The following is a 13,605-nucleotide window of genomic DNA, read 5'->3' as shown; positions in this document are numbered from 1 at the left end:
TTTAGTTTACACATCACCTAGGGACAAGATTTAATAAGGAGAATAGTTAGGTTCACTAATACTTCAGCAGAACCTTCTATAAACAGTACTTCACACGACATAGTATTCACTCTTACTTTGTCAAATTTTCCAAGGCTGCTCTTTGTCCGGGGATCTCCCTCTTCGGAGCCAGTCATTGCTAATTGCTGCAAAAGGCGGCCAACCTGCAACCCAGAGCAGAGGTGGGAAGACATAGGCTGTAGACACTTACACAGTCCTCACTGTGAAAGCACTTCCATTCCATTCTATAAATCTATTTCATAAGAATATTAACACACTAAAGGGATAACTAATAAGAACCTGCTGTATAAAAAAAATAAATAAAATTAAATTTTAAAAAAAAAGGAATATTCACACCACCTGACCAGGCATACAAAATAGGATCCCAAATAAAATGTGCATCTTGTCTATGTCAGCTTTTACTATATTTTATTACATTTAGGCTGAGTTATAAAGAATAAGTAGAAAATTTTGCTTTGTCTTTAATTCATATTATTACAACATTAGGAAATGAAGGTACACACCTTTGTTTCTGCTGCTGTACTTTTCATGTGTTTAGAAATTTAATTAATTTGTAAAAGCTGACTGAAACTAGCTCAAGTTATTAAGTACTTTTCCCTATAGTTCATAAAGTACTCAAGGTAAATTTTTTTTCTAGACTTAAAAGCAAAGAATTCGTTCAGAACATAAGCTGTTTTGAAAGTAAATATTAATTCACAGAGCCAGCTCCTTACTGCCAAAAGTGAACTGTGAATCCACTCTCTCTAAAGACACTTTGCTGGAAGTTATTATCATACAGCATCATCTTCATACCTAGGACAATCCCCCCTTTCACTCCTTTTGAAAAGATGTGATTCAACGTCCAATGGAATAACAAAAATAAAACTATAACAACATTATCATAAGAATAAATTTAGTGTTTCAGAGATGATAAAAAATTTTTATTTCAGGGATGTCTATATAGTTAATTTCTAAACACCCCAATATGATAGAACTGATCATGAAAAAAAGCTTATCATTAAAAAAAAAAGTCATCCAAAGATAAGACATATTCTATTCCAAATAAACTCTGTCTCTTCCTCACAGTATTTCTAGGGATAAGATATAATTAAAAGAATCCCTTAAGACATAATAACATGATTTCAGTAGTTCAGATGATTAGGGAAAAAAGCACTAACATAGATCCAAAAATCCTCTTTCTGAAACTTTTAGTTCCAGAGGAGTTTCAGATTTCAAAATTTGGAGATTTTAGAAAGGTTGGTTACTGCATACATGTAACATGTCTAGTACTTAGGCTGGCTTCCTATAATCAGATATATTAACATTCCTTCAGCAAAAATGAATATTCATGAACTAATAGCCTCATATTAGTTCAGGTTAGGTTTTGTTACCAAGTGAAGTATAAAAGACACTCAATTTTCAATCATTCTGGAGTTTGAAATCATGGGAAAAGGGTAAGGGCATGTTCTAGAAAATCAAATTCAACTATGCATTCAAGTGTATGAGGACTCCATTTAAAAACCAGCACAATGTAAGAAGCAAATATTTAGGACAGTTTGGGGAAAAGGAATGGTAAGAATATATGAATAATGTCACCATATTTTTTGTTCCCACTCCCACTGCCCAATCAACTGACTTTAAACTGAATGCCTAGCAAAAGCATACCTGCATCAGATTAAATCTTGCCACCTCATTAATTGGAGCATCAGAAATTATTCCATACTGTTCTGGATTGACAACAGCAGGACAAATGAAGCAGGCCAACAGGAGGTCAGTACACATTGCTCTGACCTCCCCAACTTCCAGTCTATCTACACAGGAGAGAGTTTTGTACATCTGTGACACAATCCATCTCAAACTATGTGGAAAGCAGTATGTGTTCTGTTTGAGATAACCAATAAATTTGTTCACCAAAGCCACTAGTTTGGCCTCGTTCGAATCCACCATCTCTTGAACCTTTTGCCTGAATCTATCTGAGCCTTTCTCTCCAAAGAGCTTTTCCTGTTGAGACGGGGAGAACCTCTCAATTAGCTTGTTTGGGTCTGTTTCCAGGTGATCCTCATCTTCAACAAGCAGCTGCATGATTGGCTCATGTAAAGTTGCTGTGAGGAAAAGTTTGGCAGAAAACAGTCCTTCAGAAAAAAGTTTAAATAAGATGCTGAAGGCACAAGTTCCTCTCCTCAAAAGTCGCCTGGGGTTGTCACTTTCTTTAAGTTCAAATTCAATCAAGTATCTCAACACCTGAAGGAGGTAGCTTTCATCTTCTTGCATAATGCAGTTGCCATAGAGAGAGGTAAAAACTGTGTAAATAACACTTTGTGTGTTCTCCTGATTAAGTTTCTCTCCGGCAACCAAAGAGGAGGCAATAAGACGAGGATTTTCCCTTAATCGACTTAAGAATTCTCCATAAGCAGTCTCCTGAAATCCCAACTGCTTATACCCATCAACAAACTGTGTATCTTCCAAAATCTTGGCATGTTGGCAACATTCAGCAGGGGAAGCTTCAGCACTAAAAAACAAGCAAAGAGGCAAAATAATAAAGTTAACAACAATAATAATATACTAAATAATATACTAAGAACCTGCATACTATAATATACTATATAATATACTATATAATAATATACTAAAACATGGAAATGTGAGCTGATGAGAGTCATGGCAATGAGATCACTCAGAATTGCTAAAATCTTTTAGACCACCAGCATCTAAATGTGTAAAGAAAGTCATAACCAAAAAGTAGGACAAATTCTTCATATTAAGTCAGGTTCAATGAAAAGTATTGAGAAATAACCATTATTCTGACTTGTATCATTGAAGATCAGTCCTGCCTCTTTTTTCATATACATGGACTCATACAGTATGTACTTTAAAGTATTGAGAAATAACCATTATTCTGACTTGTATCATTGAAGATCAGTCCTGCCTCTTTTTGAACTTCATATACATGGACTCATACAGTATGTACTCTTCTATGTCTGACTTCTTTTCTTGACAGTATACCACAGCACCACTATTTCTAGACTTAAAAACTGCTTCTTGGAACAACAGAACAATCAGGTATTAACACAGTGAAAAATGAGGTTTCTAAAACTGAAAAGTAGATATACGATAGCAAAACATGCAAATGTATATATTAAATAATATTAGGAGAAAAGCAGAACACAAGATAATTTACTCTCTACAATAATACAATTTTATATAATGCCAAGGTACAAAATTAACTGGTATGGTATAAAATATTAATGTATAAGTTATAATTCTCTACAACTGTGCTTATGTTAATAGGTTAATTAAGCAAAATAAGCAAAGACTCACCATTGAGATGCTGATTTAAAATATCTTAAACCATGCACTTTGTTGGAAATAGATTTGTTTATTTGCAGTTAGCAATTATTAACTGCTATAAGCAGAATTATGGTGGTTTATAACAATTAAGACCTCAAAACCTTTTCTTTACCTGGTTATAATAAGCCGATCCAAATTAATTCTCTGCTGCTTAGCGATCCATGCTGTACGATACAACTTTTCAGCTGTCTTAAGTACATCTGCATTGAGCCTCTGAATGAGCTGTTTCTCAGAGTTTACATACAAGCGTTCCTGCTTGAGGTGATGGGCCAGAGTATGAATATCTAGCTTCACCATCTTCAAATGTGGAGAAGGTACAAAGGCTGATCACTAAGAGCAAAAAGAAAAAATTTTTATGTCACTTAAATTGTTTTCCAAAAACCAAAGAGGGTAGGAGAACACATTAAATATTAGGCTACATTTAGTATCATGGTTAGCTCTAGTTTTAAAATAATCTATCTCTATATATATTTTACAACAGAAGCATTATAGGTTCAGTACAGAAAAACTGGTAAATACAGATAAGCAAAAAAAAAAAAGAAGGAAGAAAAAGAGAAAAGCTCTTAATAAGGCCAGTGCTCAGAGGCAGCCACTGTAAATACCTTGCATGTATCCTTCAAGTCGCGTGTCTGGTGGGGTGGGGACGGTGGTGTGCTGAATTGGGCGATTGGGATTGACATGTATACACTGATGTGTATGAAATGGACTAATAAGAACCTGCAGTATAAAAAAAAATCAAAAACAAATACTAACCCTTCTTTGGGTTATTTGTATGGAAATATGTTAATATAAATGTTTCAGACATTACATGAAATTTCTAAAAATCTTATATGTTCTGGTATAATGTTATAAGTCATAATTCTAGTTATTAAAAATGTATATCTCAGAAATAACTAAATTTCCTTGTCAATTTCAAAAAAAAAAAAAAGTCCCGTGTCTATTTATCAACACTGGACTTTCCTTGCCTGCTCTCTTTCACACTGCAATCAATCAACATAGCCTGTTGACTCTTTCTTCAAAACACATCTCACCACCTCCATCATCATCTCTCACCCAAAGGTCTCTAACCACCGCTTCCTAACTGAACTCCTGCTTCATTTCTTGTACTACTGGAGTATCTACATAGCATAGAACATCCTTTAAATTTAAGTCAGACCACTTCATTCCCCCACTAGAAGCTGTCCAAAGGCTTATTTTACACTTAGAATGAAATCTGAAAGTCCCACATGATCTAACCCTGCTATTCCTCCAACCTCATCTCCTGCCATTCTAACTCCTGCTCACACAGCTCCAGACACACTGGCCTCCTCTTGAACAGATCAAGCATGCCCCTTCCTCAAAGCCTCTGCATTTGCTGAACCCTCTCCCTGGAAGGTTATTCCTCCAGATGCCTTTGCAAGGCTGGTACCTTTAATTCATTCAGGTCTCTGCTCAAATGTCTATTTAGAAAGGCCTTCTAAAACAAATCATTCTAAAACAGAAAATATCACTTCCTATTCCCTCTTCTGGCTTTTCTTTTTTTCTTTTAAAAAGCACTTGCCCCAACCCAGCATGGGTTGTTGTTACATGCATGTTCATCATGCTTAGAGTATGGCTGCCCCACTGAAAGGCAAGGGCCGCCAAGGCCAAGATTTGTCTGTTTTGTCGACTTACTGCTGTAATTTCAGGGCTGAGGAGAGGGCTTGGTTCACAGCAGGAGTTGAATAAGTATTTGCCAAATGAATGAATGAAATCACACAATTCTTGTTTATCTAGTAGCTAAACAAACTGATAAAAATAGCACACATATTTTAAAGCATTATTATTTAAGCTATACCCTTGAAGCTAGAATGCCTGCCAGACCACAATCATTTTATCTCAGCAACAGAAGCGTTTGTGGGCCAAATAGCAGAATACAACATTGTGTCGAGGCAGCAGTCACTAAGTTAGAAAAATGCTTCTCATTAAGAATTAAACATTAGGGGTGGGGAAGGAAAGGACTGGGAGTTTGGGATTAGCAGATGCAAACTATTACATATAGGATGGATAAACAGGTCCTACTGTATAGCACAGGGAACTATATTCAATATCCTGTGATAAACCATAATGGAAAAGAATATGAAAAGGGATATATATATATATGTATAACTGAGTCACTTTGCTGTACAGCAGAAATTAAACACAACATTGTAAATCAACTATACTTCAATAAAAAATTTTTAAAAAGAATTAAACATGATTATATACTTAAAAACTGCTATGAGAGTAAAGCTTTAAATGTTCTCACCATAGTAACAAGAAAATGGTAATTACATGAGGTGAAGGATGTGTTAACAAACCTTACTGTGGTAAACATTTTGCAATATATGTGTACCAAATCATTATTATATGACTTAAACTTACACAATGTTACATGTCAATTATAGTTCAATAAAGTTAGAAAAAAAGTTGTCCCAGCCAATCAGATTCATAGTGGATTTATTTGGAATTGATAAAATACAATTTGTAGTGAATTCAGATTCTGAAAGAGGTGACAACCTAGCTCACAGAACTCTCAATATGTTTACAGATCCAATGAAAATATGTTCACATATATGAAATAAATATTTTTGGTGCTAAGACTAAAAGAAAGAGTTAAACATATGGTAGCAGATGGAAATATATTTAAAGCCATCTTATTTAAAGAAATAGATTCAACAATTTTTAATTAAGTTTGATTACAGAAATTATTTTAATGAACTACTGATGACTAGAAAAGTTTCAGATATTATCATCTAACTTGAATTTAACTGCTTTAAAAACTTTCTTGTACCTTATCAATTCCCTAGCAAACTATACAAAGCTATTATTCCAAGTCTCCTGTATTAAAACCCTCAGAGTGCTTTCCTCTCAAAAGGTTTAAATATGTCTACTTCACCATGGTGATTCACTATTAACTCACAAAAGCATCCGAGTACATTCAAAAAAATTGGTGCCATACATACATATATAATCTTATTAACTCAGCCTAAAGAAAACACATATGACTTTGCAGACTTTCATGAGGGAATTCTAACATCCTCTAGGGGGCTCTAAATCCACAGACTAAGAACAGAATCACTGAACAAATGGTTGTAACTATGAGAAATATTATAGTTAACGAAAATAGTACTGAAATGGGCTCTTAAAGATCTGTATGCTTTGGGGACTTCCCTGGTGGTCCAGTGCAGGGCGTGCAGGTTCGATCCCTGGTCAGGGAGCTAAGATCTCATGCCTCACAGCCAAAACCCCAAAACATAAAACAGAAGCAATACTGTAACAAATTCAATAAAGACTTTAAAAATGGTCCACATCAAAAAATCTTTAAAAAAAAGATTTGGGGGCTTCCCTGGTGGCGCAGTGGTTGAGAGTCTGCCTGCCAATGCAGGGGACACGGGTTCGTGCCCCGGTCCGGGAGGATCCCACATGCCGCGGTGCGGCTGGGCCCGTGAGCCATGGCCGCTGAGCCTGTGCGTCCAGAGCCTGTGCTCCGCAACGGGAGAGGCCACAACAGTGAGAGGCCCGCGTACCGAAAAAAAAAAAAAAAAAGATCTGTATGGTTCATTAATTAGTTCTGTTACCTTGGGTATATAATGCATATTCTGTGAACCTCAGGGGTTTTTTCATCCATAAAATGTGGACACAGTATCTACATTTATTTTGTGCCTGGCATGAGCAACATATTAGGTACTAGGGATACAAAAAAAGGATAAAATCTAGTATGTATTCTCAAGGACTTCCTAATCTAATAAAACGAGTTAGACACACAAGCAAATGGCTTCCCCAAAATGTTATGGGTATAATGCTATGGCTGAATGAAGGCTGTACAATGTAGAGTACAGACAAAAGAGAAGGAATGACTGAGGAGTTAGGTACCTGTGCCTAGTCTTAAAAGACAAGTATGGGGGTGGGGGATAAGTATTTGCCAGACATAAAGAGGATAATTGGTAGGGGTAGACTTCTAGATACAGGCAGCCAATCAAGCAAAGGCACAGAAGTGTGTGATTCAGTACATTCAGAGAACTACACATGGCTTGCTACAGTTTGGGGGCATGTGTTGTGTGTGTTAAGAGTGAGGCAGGGGGTAGGGGAGGAAATGTATAATGAGATAAGGCTACAGAGACCTAACGTACACAGAAGCCAGTGTTAAGAAACTGGGACTGAGGGCTTCCCTGGTGGCGCAGTGGTTGAGAGTCCGCCTGCCGATGCAGGGGACACGGGCTCGTGCCCCGGTCCGGGAAGATCCCACATGCCGTGGAGCGGCTGGGCCCGTGAGCCATGGCCGCTGAGCCTGCGCATCCGGAGTCTGTGCTCCGCAACGGGAGAGGCCACAACAGTGAGAGGCCGGCGTACAGCAAAAAAAAAAAAAACTGGGACTGGACTTCTCTGATGGCACAGCAGTTAAGAATCTGCCTGCCAATGCAGGGGACACAGGTTCGATCCCTGGTCCGGGAAGATCCCACACGCCATGGAGCAACTAAGCCCATGCTCCACAACTACTGAGCCTGCGCTCTAGAGCCCGCCCACGAGCCACAACTACTGAAGCCCGCACGCCTAGAGCCCATGCTCTGCAACAAGCTACTGCACTGAGAAACCCACGCACCACAACGAAGAGTAGCCCCTGCTTGCTACAACTAGAGGAAGCCCGCGCAGAGTAACGAAGACCCAACACAGCCAAAAATTAATTAATTAATTTAAAAAAAAAACAAACTGGGACTTTGCACTGTGGGAGATGGGAAAAGAGTTTAAACGGATTAACATAATTAAATTTACATTTAAGAACATAAACTTTGGCAGTAAAGAAAAAGATGAGGTGGTTTGGATGGAACTAGATGAAGAAAGACTAAGAAATTGTTGATAGGCAAGAACCACTGGCATTTTTCACAGAACTAGAACAAAAAAATTCACAATTTGTATGGAAACACAAAAGACCCCGAATAGCCAAAGCAATCTTGAGAAAGAAAAACGAAGCTGGAGGAATCAGGCTCCCTGACTTCAGACTATTCTACAAAGCTACAGTAATCAAGACAGTATGGTACTGGCACAAAAACAGAAATATAGATCAATGGAACAGGATAGAAAGCCCAGAGATAAACCCACGCACATATGGTCACTTTACCTTTGATAAAGGAGGCAAGAATATACAATGGAGAAAAGACAGCCTTTTCAATAAGTGGTGCTGCGAACACTGGACAGCTACACGTAAAAAAATGAAATTAGAACACTCCCTAACACCACACACAAAAATAAACTCAAAAGAGATTAAAGACCTAAATGGGGTTTCCCTGGTGGCACAGTGGTTGGGAGTCCGCCTGCCGATGCAGGGGACACGGGTTCGTGCCCCGGACCGGGAAGATCACACATGCCGCGGAGCGGCTGGGCCCGTGAGCCATGGCCGCTGAGCCTGCGTGTCCGGAGCCTGTGCTCCGCAATGGGAGAGGCCACAACAGTGAGAGGCCCGCGTACCACACACACACAAAAAAGACCTAAATGTAAGGCCACTATGAGTCTGTCATACAGAGTGAAGTAAGTCAGAAAGAGAAAAACAAATACCGTATGCTAACACATACATATGGAATCTAAAAAAAAAAAAAGAAGGTCATGAAGAACTTAGGGGTAAGACGGGAATAAAGACGCAGATCTACTAGAGAATGGACTTGAGGACACGGGGAGGGGGAAGGGTAAGCTGGGACAAAGTGAGAAAGTGGCATGGACATATATACACTACCAAATGTAAAACAGCTAGTGCGAAGCAGCCGCATAACACAGGGAGATCAGCTCGGTGCTTTGTGACCACCTGGAGGGGTGGGATAGGAAGGGTGGGAGGGAAGGAGACGCAAGAGGGAAGAGATATGGGGATATATGTATATGTATAACTGATTCACTTTGTTATAAAGCAGAAACTAACACACCATTGTAAAGCAATTATACTCCAATAAAGGTGTTAAAAACAAACAAACAAACAAAAAAAGTAATGTTGCAGTGGCAATGGAAAGAACAGGACAAATCTGACAGATACTGGAGATAGAAAATAGATTTGCTGACACCTACACTAGGGGAAGGTGAGGTAGAAGTTTCCAACTCTGGTGACAAGGGTTGGGGGTGGTGTTATTCACCACAATTTCGTATCATATGAGAAAACACTTTATAAACTGAAAATTGTGCCTGGTATGGTTCTAAGAACTTTACACACTTAATCTTCATAACATCCCTCTGAGACAGGTACTTTGCCACAAAAGAAACTGAGGCTCAGGGATATTATGTAACTTACATAAGGCCACAGGGGTGAGAGGTGATAGAGCCAGTACACTATTATTATAGTCCTGATCTCTACAAGAATGACTCAGAAATCATGTGGTTACACAGATGAATTATTTTTGAGAGATGCACATTCAAGTACATAGAAGTAAATTGTTAGGATGTCTGGAACTCACTTGTATATGGCTCAAAAAAACTAAAAGCTTTTTTAAATGCAGCAAAATGTAAACCACTGTTGAATCTGGTTGGTGGATATATGGTGATCACGGTACCACCCTTCAACAGTTTCTGTAGGTTAGAATTTTTTCATTATAAAATGATAGAGGAAAATCCTTTAGAAATTCTCAAGCCGTATCCTTCTTGCTACCTTAATACAATTTAATTCAACAAATACGTTATTGACTTGTTGAACCTAGCCAGGTCCCCTAATCTCAAGGAGTTCACAGTCTAATTACAACCAAAATGCTGTTCAAGATAGGATGCATAAAATGTTTCCAATGACATAGCAAAATATGAATCAATTTATGCAATTCAGAAATTAAAACCTTCAAATATAGCTTCACTTAAAAAAATTAACACATGAAAGTAATGCTCCACCTGATCTACATAAGAACTCACCTTCTAAACCCTTCAGTGGTCCCAAATGTCTTCAAAGACATTTTCATAAAGATATTTTACATAAGGGGACTTCCCTAGTGGTCCAGTGGGTAAGACTCTGCACTCTCATTGCAGGGGGCCTGGGTTTGATCCCTGGTGGGGGAACTAGATCCCGCATGCATGCCACAACTAAGAAGTCCAAATGCCGCAATGAAGATCCCATGTGCTACAACTGAGGCTCGGCACAGCCAAAATAAATATATATATTTTTTAAAAGATATTTTAAATAAACCCAGAACACTAGATAACTTGCTAAATTTTCTTTCTTTAATCAAGTTCATCAGACTATATGACCTACTACCCACCCCTGTTGCCATCATATACTATAGTCTCTCTCCTTCCTTCAACACCCCCAAACTCCAATGATCATTTGACCCTACCAAGACTTTCAAGCCATTAATCCTACCACCTTTTTTGCTAATCTTCACTCTCCTCCTGTCTCTGCTTCCCTCCTTACCCAGATAGCATAAACCCCATGGTCAATCATTATGATCACTGGCTGAATATACTCTCAATTTGCCCCCTCACTCGTCTAAACCTCAATCCCAGTTAAATCCAATGCGGGACTTCCCTGGCGATCCAGTGATTAAGACTTTGCCTTCCAATGCAGGGGGTGTGGGTTCGATCCCTGGTCAGGGAACCTAAATCCCACAGGCGTCAGGGCCAAAGAACCAAAACATAAAGCAGAAGCAATATTGTAACAAATTCAATAAAGACTTAAAAAAAAATGGTCCATATCCAAAAATCTTAAAGAAAAAAGAAAATGTTCTGCCTACTCCTAATTTATACCTGTGTATGAGAAAACCAACACACACAACCATGCTAAATATCACTTTAAACTCATGATCACAAGCCCTATACGAGCCCTTACTGATGCATGATACGCACACTATTACTTCCCCCGTCCATCCATCACTCCCCCACTCTCCCAGGCAACTAATTCATACCACCATCTCTCCTCAAATCTCCAGCCTCTTCCCCTCTCCTTATTCTCAGCTCCTTGCTTCCTACTTCACTGAGGAAACTGAAGCATCAGAAGAGATTTTCCTCAGGCTCCCTGCTTCAGTCTTTGCTCTCAGCCTACTCTCAACACAGCAGCCAGAGTGAGCCTGTGAAATTCTAAGTCAAATCACATCAGTCCTGTGCTCAAAATGCTCCAAAAGCTTCTTTTCTTGGCTTTCCATGGTCTGCCTCCATCCCCCCTACCTCTCTGACCTCACCTCCCATTACCAGAAGACCATACAACTTACCATCTAAACTAGGACACTACTGGGAGTGAAAGTGGACACTATTAATAATTTCATTGAGACAAGAGACATAAACAAGGACATACGACCACTCTCTTACCAGATCCCTCATTCACTCTGCTCCAGCCATATTCTCCAACATGCCAGGTATACTTGCACCCTAGTACCCTTGTACTTGCTCACCACCCAGGTCTCTCACTTCCTTTGGGTCTTATCAAGAGTCATCTTCTTCAGTGAGGTCTTTCTTGGTCACCCTACCTAAAATTCCAACCCCTGCCCTGCCACACACACATACTACCTCTCCCTGCTTTAGTTTTTCTTGTTAGCACTAGTCGTATTATACATTTCACTTATTTATCTTATGTACTGTCCATCTCCCCAAGAAAATGTAAACTCCCTAAGAAGAGGGATATTTACCTAATTTCTTCCCTGCTCTATTCACACTGACTAGAATAGAACCCGTCACATCATGAGCATTCAGTAGTACACATTTGCTGAATGAATATATGAATGAAAAAGAGGTATTTCAATAAACTATTCACGTTAGAAACATCATAAGCAGAGGTAGAAATAACACAGGAGGAACAGAGGTGTAGTCTTTGATGGACAGGAAAAGAAGAGGTAAACACTATGAAATTATCAATAGATGCTAAATAAAATAAGCACACCATACTGAAAACATTAAATATACTATGTGGAAGTTTCATGAAAGACTTAAAGGAAAAACAAAAGTGCTCAAAATTTACATTTATTCCTTACTTCTTAGCGGTTAATTTCCAAACTCCTTAACCTAATGTTTAAGGGCCAACCTTGCCTTAAGCCTCACCTCCAGTCCTATCTCACACTATTTCCCTATATGAACCCTCCTGTCCCAGCAAATCTGCCTTTTCATTTTTATTTTTAATTCACCTTCATATTTACATCACCTTATTTGCTCCTTCTAATTTCCAAGGCCTGGCTCAAATAAAACCTTCCTTCCCAACCATAGAGTCTGCCCCAGTGATAAATCCCAACTCTGAACTCTTAAAGCAGTGCTTATCCATACCATTAAATTGGAACTGTTAATTTTTATTTTCATCTTTTTTTTTTTTTTGGCCGAGGTATTCGGCTTGCAGGATCTTAGTTCCCCAACCAGAGACTGAACCCAGGCCCTCAGCAGAGAAAGCACCGAGTCCTAACCACTGGACCGCCAGGGAATTCCCTATTTTCATCTTTAGTGTCTGTATCTTGTCCTTCCAGCAAGAATGAAGGGTCCCCTCAAAGGATGAGAACATCTCTTAGACCTATGCATCCCCAACCCCCAATACCACGGCCAAACACAAGAAGTTCTCACATATCTTTGCTAACTGCATTGTCACAAGGTGCTCTGAGAAAAAGAACATAAGTAAAATCAAAGGATTTTTAAATTAACATTAGGCACGTTTCACAATAATAGAATTTTTTTCCCCTGAAATTTGCCAGCATTTTCCAAGTTAGATAATTTCTTTTTGGAGTGGTCAAAAATTGGACTTTGAAATTCTATAAAATTCTATAAAAGCTCACTTGCACTTGCCACATTTTCTACAAAAATAAAAGCAATTATACCCATACATGTCAAGTCAGATTTTAAGCTTTTCAACTCATGAAGACTTATCACCGAGAGCCCAGCAGGGAGATTTTAGTTGAAGTAGTGAAGCACATGGGGTTTCTGTATCCTTCCAACACCAGTATAGAGGCTGGAAAACTACAGCCTGTGGGCCAAACTTGACCAGTTGCCTACGTGTATAAATAAAGTTTTACTGGAACACAGTCATGCCCCTTTGTTTATGTATTATCTGTGGCTGTTCTCATGCCGCATGGCTAGATAGTCGCCATAGTCCTCCAGAGTCCGTATGGCCCACAAAGCCTAACATATTTACTAGCTGGCCTTTTACAGAAAAAGCCTGTCAAGTGCTGATAAGCAAGCATACCTACTGTAATACAGAGCATGGAGAGGAGGCACAACCTGATAAGGTGAAATGCATGAATTAGAAAATACATTAGAAGTTCCAAGGAGGATACACATATTATAAATGTTAGC

General features: G+C 38.8%; 1 protein-coding gene across 5 annotated transcripts in view; it reads right to left on the bottom strand.

Moving 5' to 3' along the window:
- Nucleotides 1–13,605, bottom strand: part of GAPVD1 (GTPase activating protein and VPS9 domains 1) — a 68,558-nt gene that overhangs the window by 40,796 nt on the left and 14,157 nt on the right. For all 5 annotated transcript variants that reach the window (XM_024762204.1, XM_024762200.1, XM_024762202.1 and 2 more), the window contains exons 2-4: nucleotides 3,500–3,717; nucleotides 1,705–2,548; nucleotides 117–203 (exon numbers count right to left, since the gene is read on the bottom strand). In XM_024762204.1, the coding sequence (XP_024617972.1) occupies nucleotides 117–203; nucleotides 1,705–2,548; nucleotides 3,500–3,684 (1,116 nt within the window). In that variant the 5' untranslated portion in view covers nucleotides 3,685–3,717. The remainder of the gene's footprint in view (nucleotides 1–116; nucleotides 204–1,704; nucleotides 2,549–3,499; nucleotides 3,718–13,605) is intronic.

This window comes from Neophocaena asiaeorientalis, unplaced genomic scaffold, assembly GCF_003031525.2.
Source record: "Neophocaena asiaeorientalis asiaeorientalis breed wild unplaced genomic scaffold, Neophocaena_asiaeorientalis_V1.1 scaffold78, whole genome shotgun sequence".
NCBI lineage: Eukaryota > Metazoa > Chordata > Mammalia > Artiodactyla > Phocoenidae > Neophocaena > Neophocaena asiaeorientalis.
The sequence above is the reverse complement of the archived record's forward strand: the minus strand, read 5'-3'. Positions and strand labels throughout refer to the sequence as shown.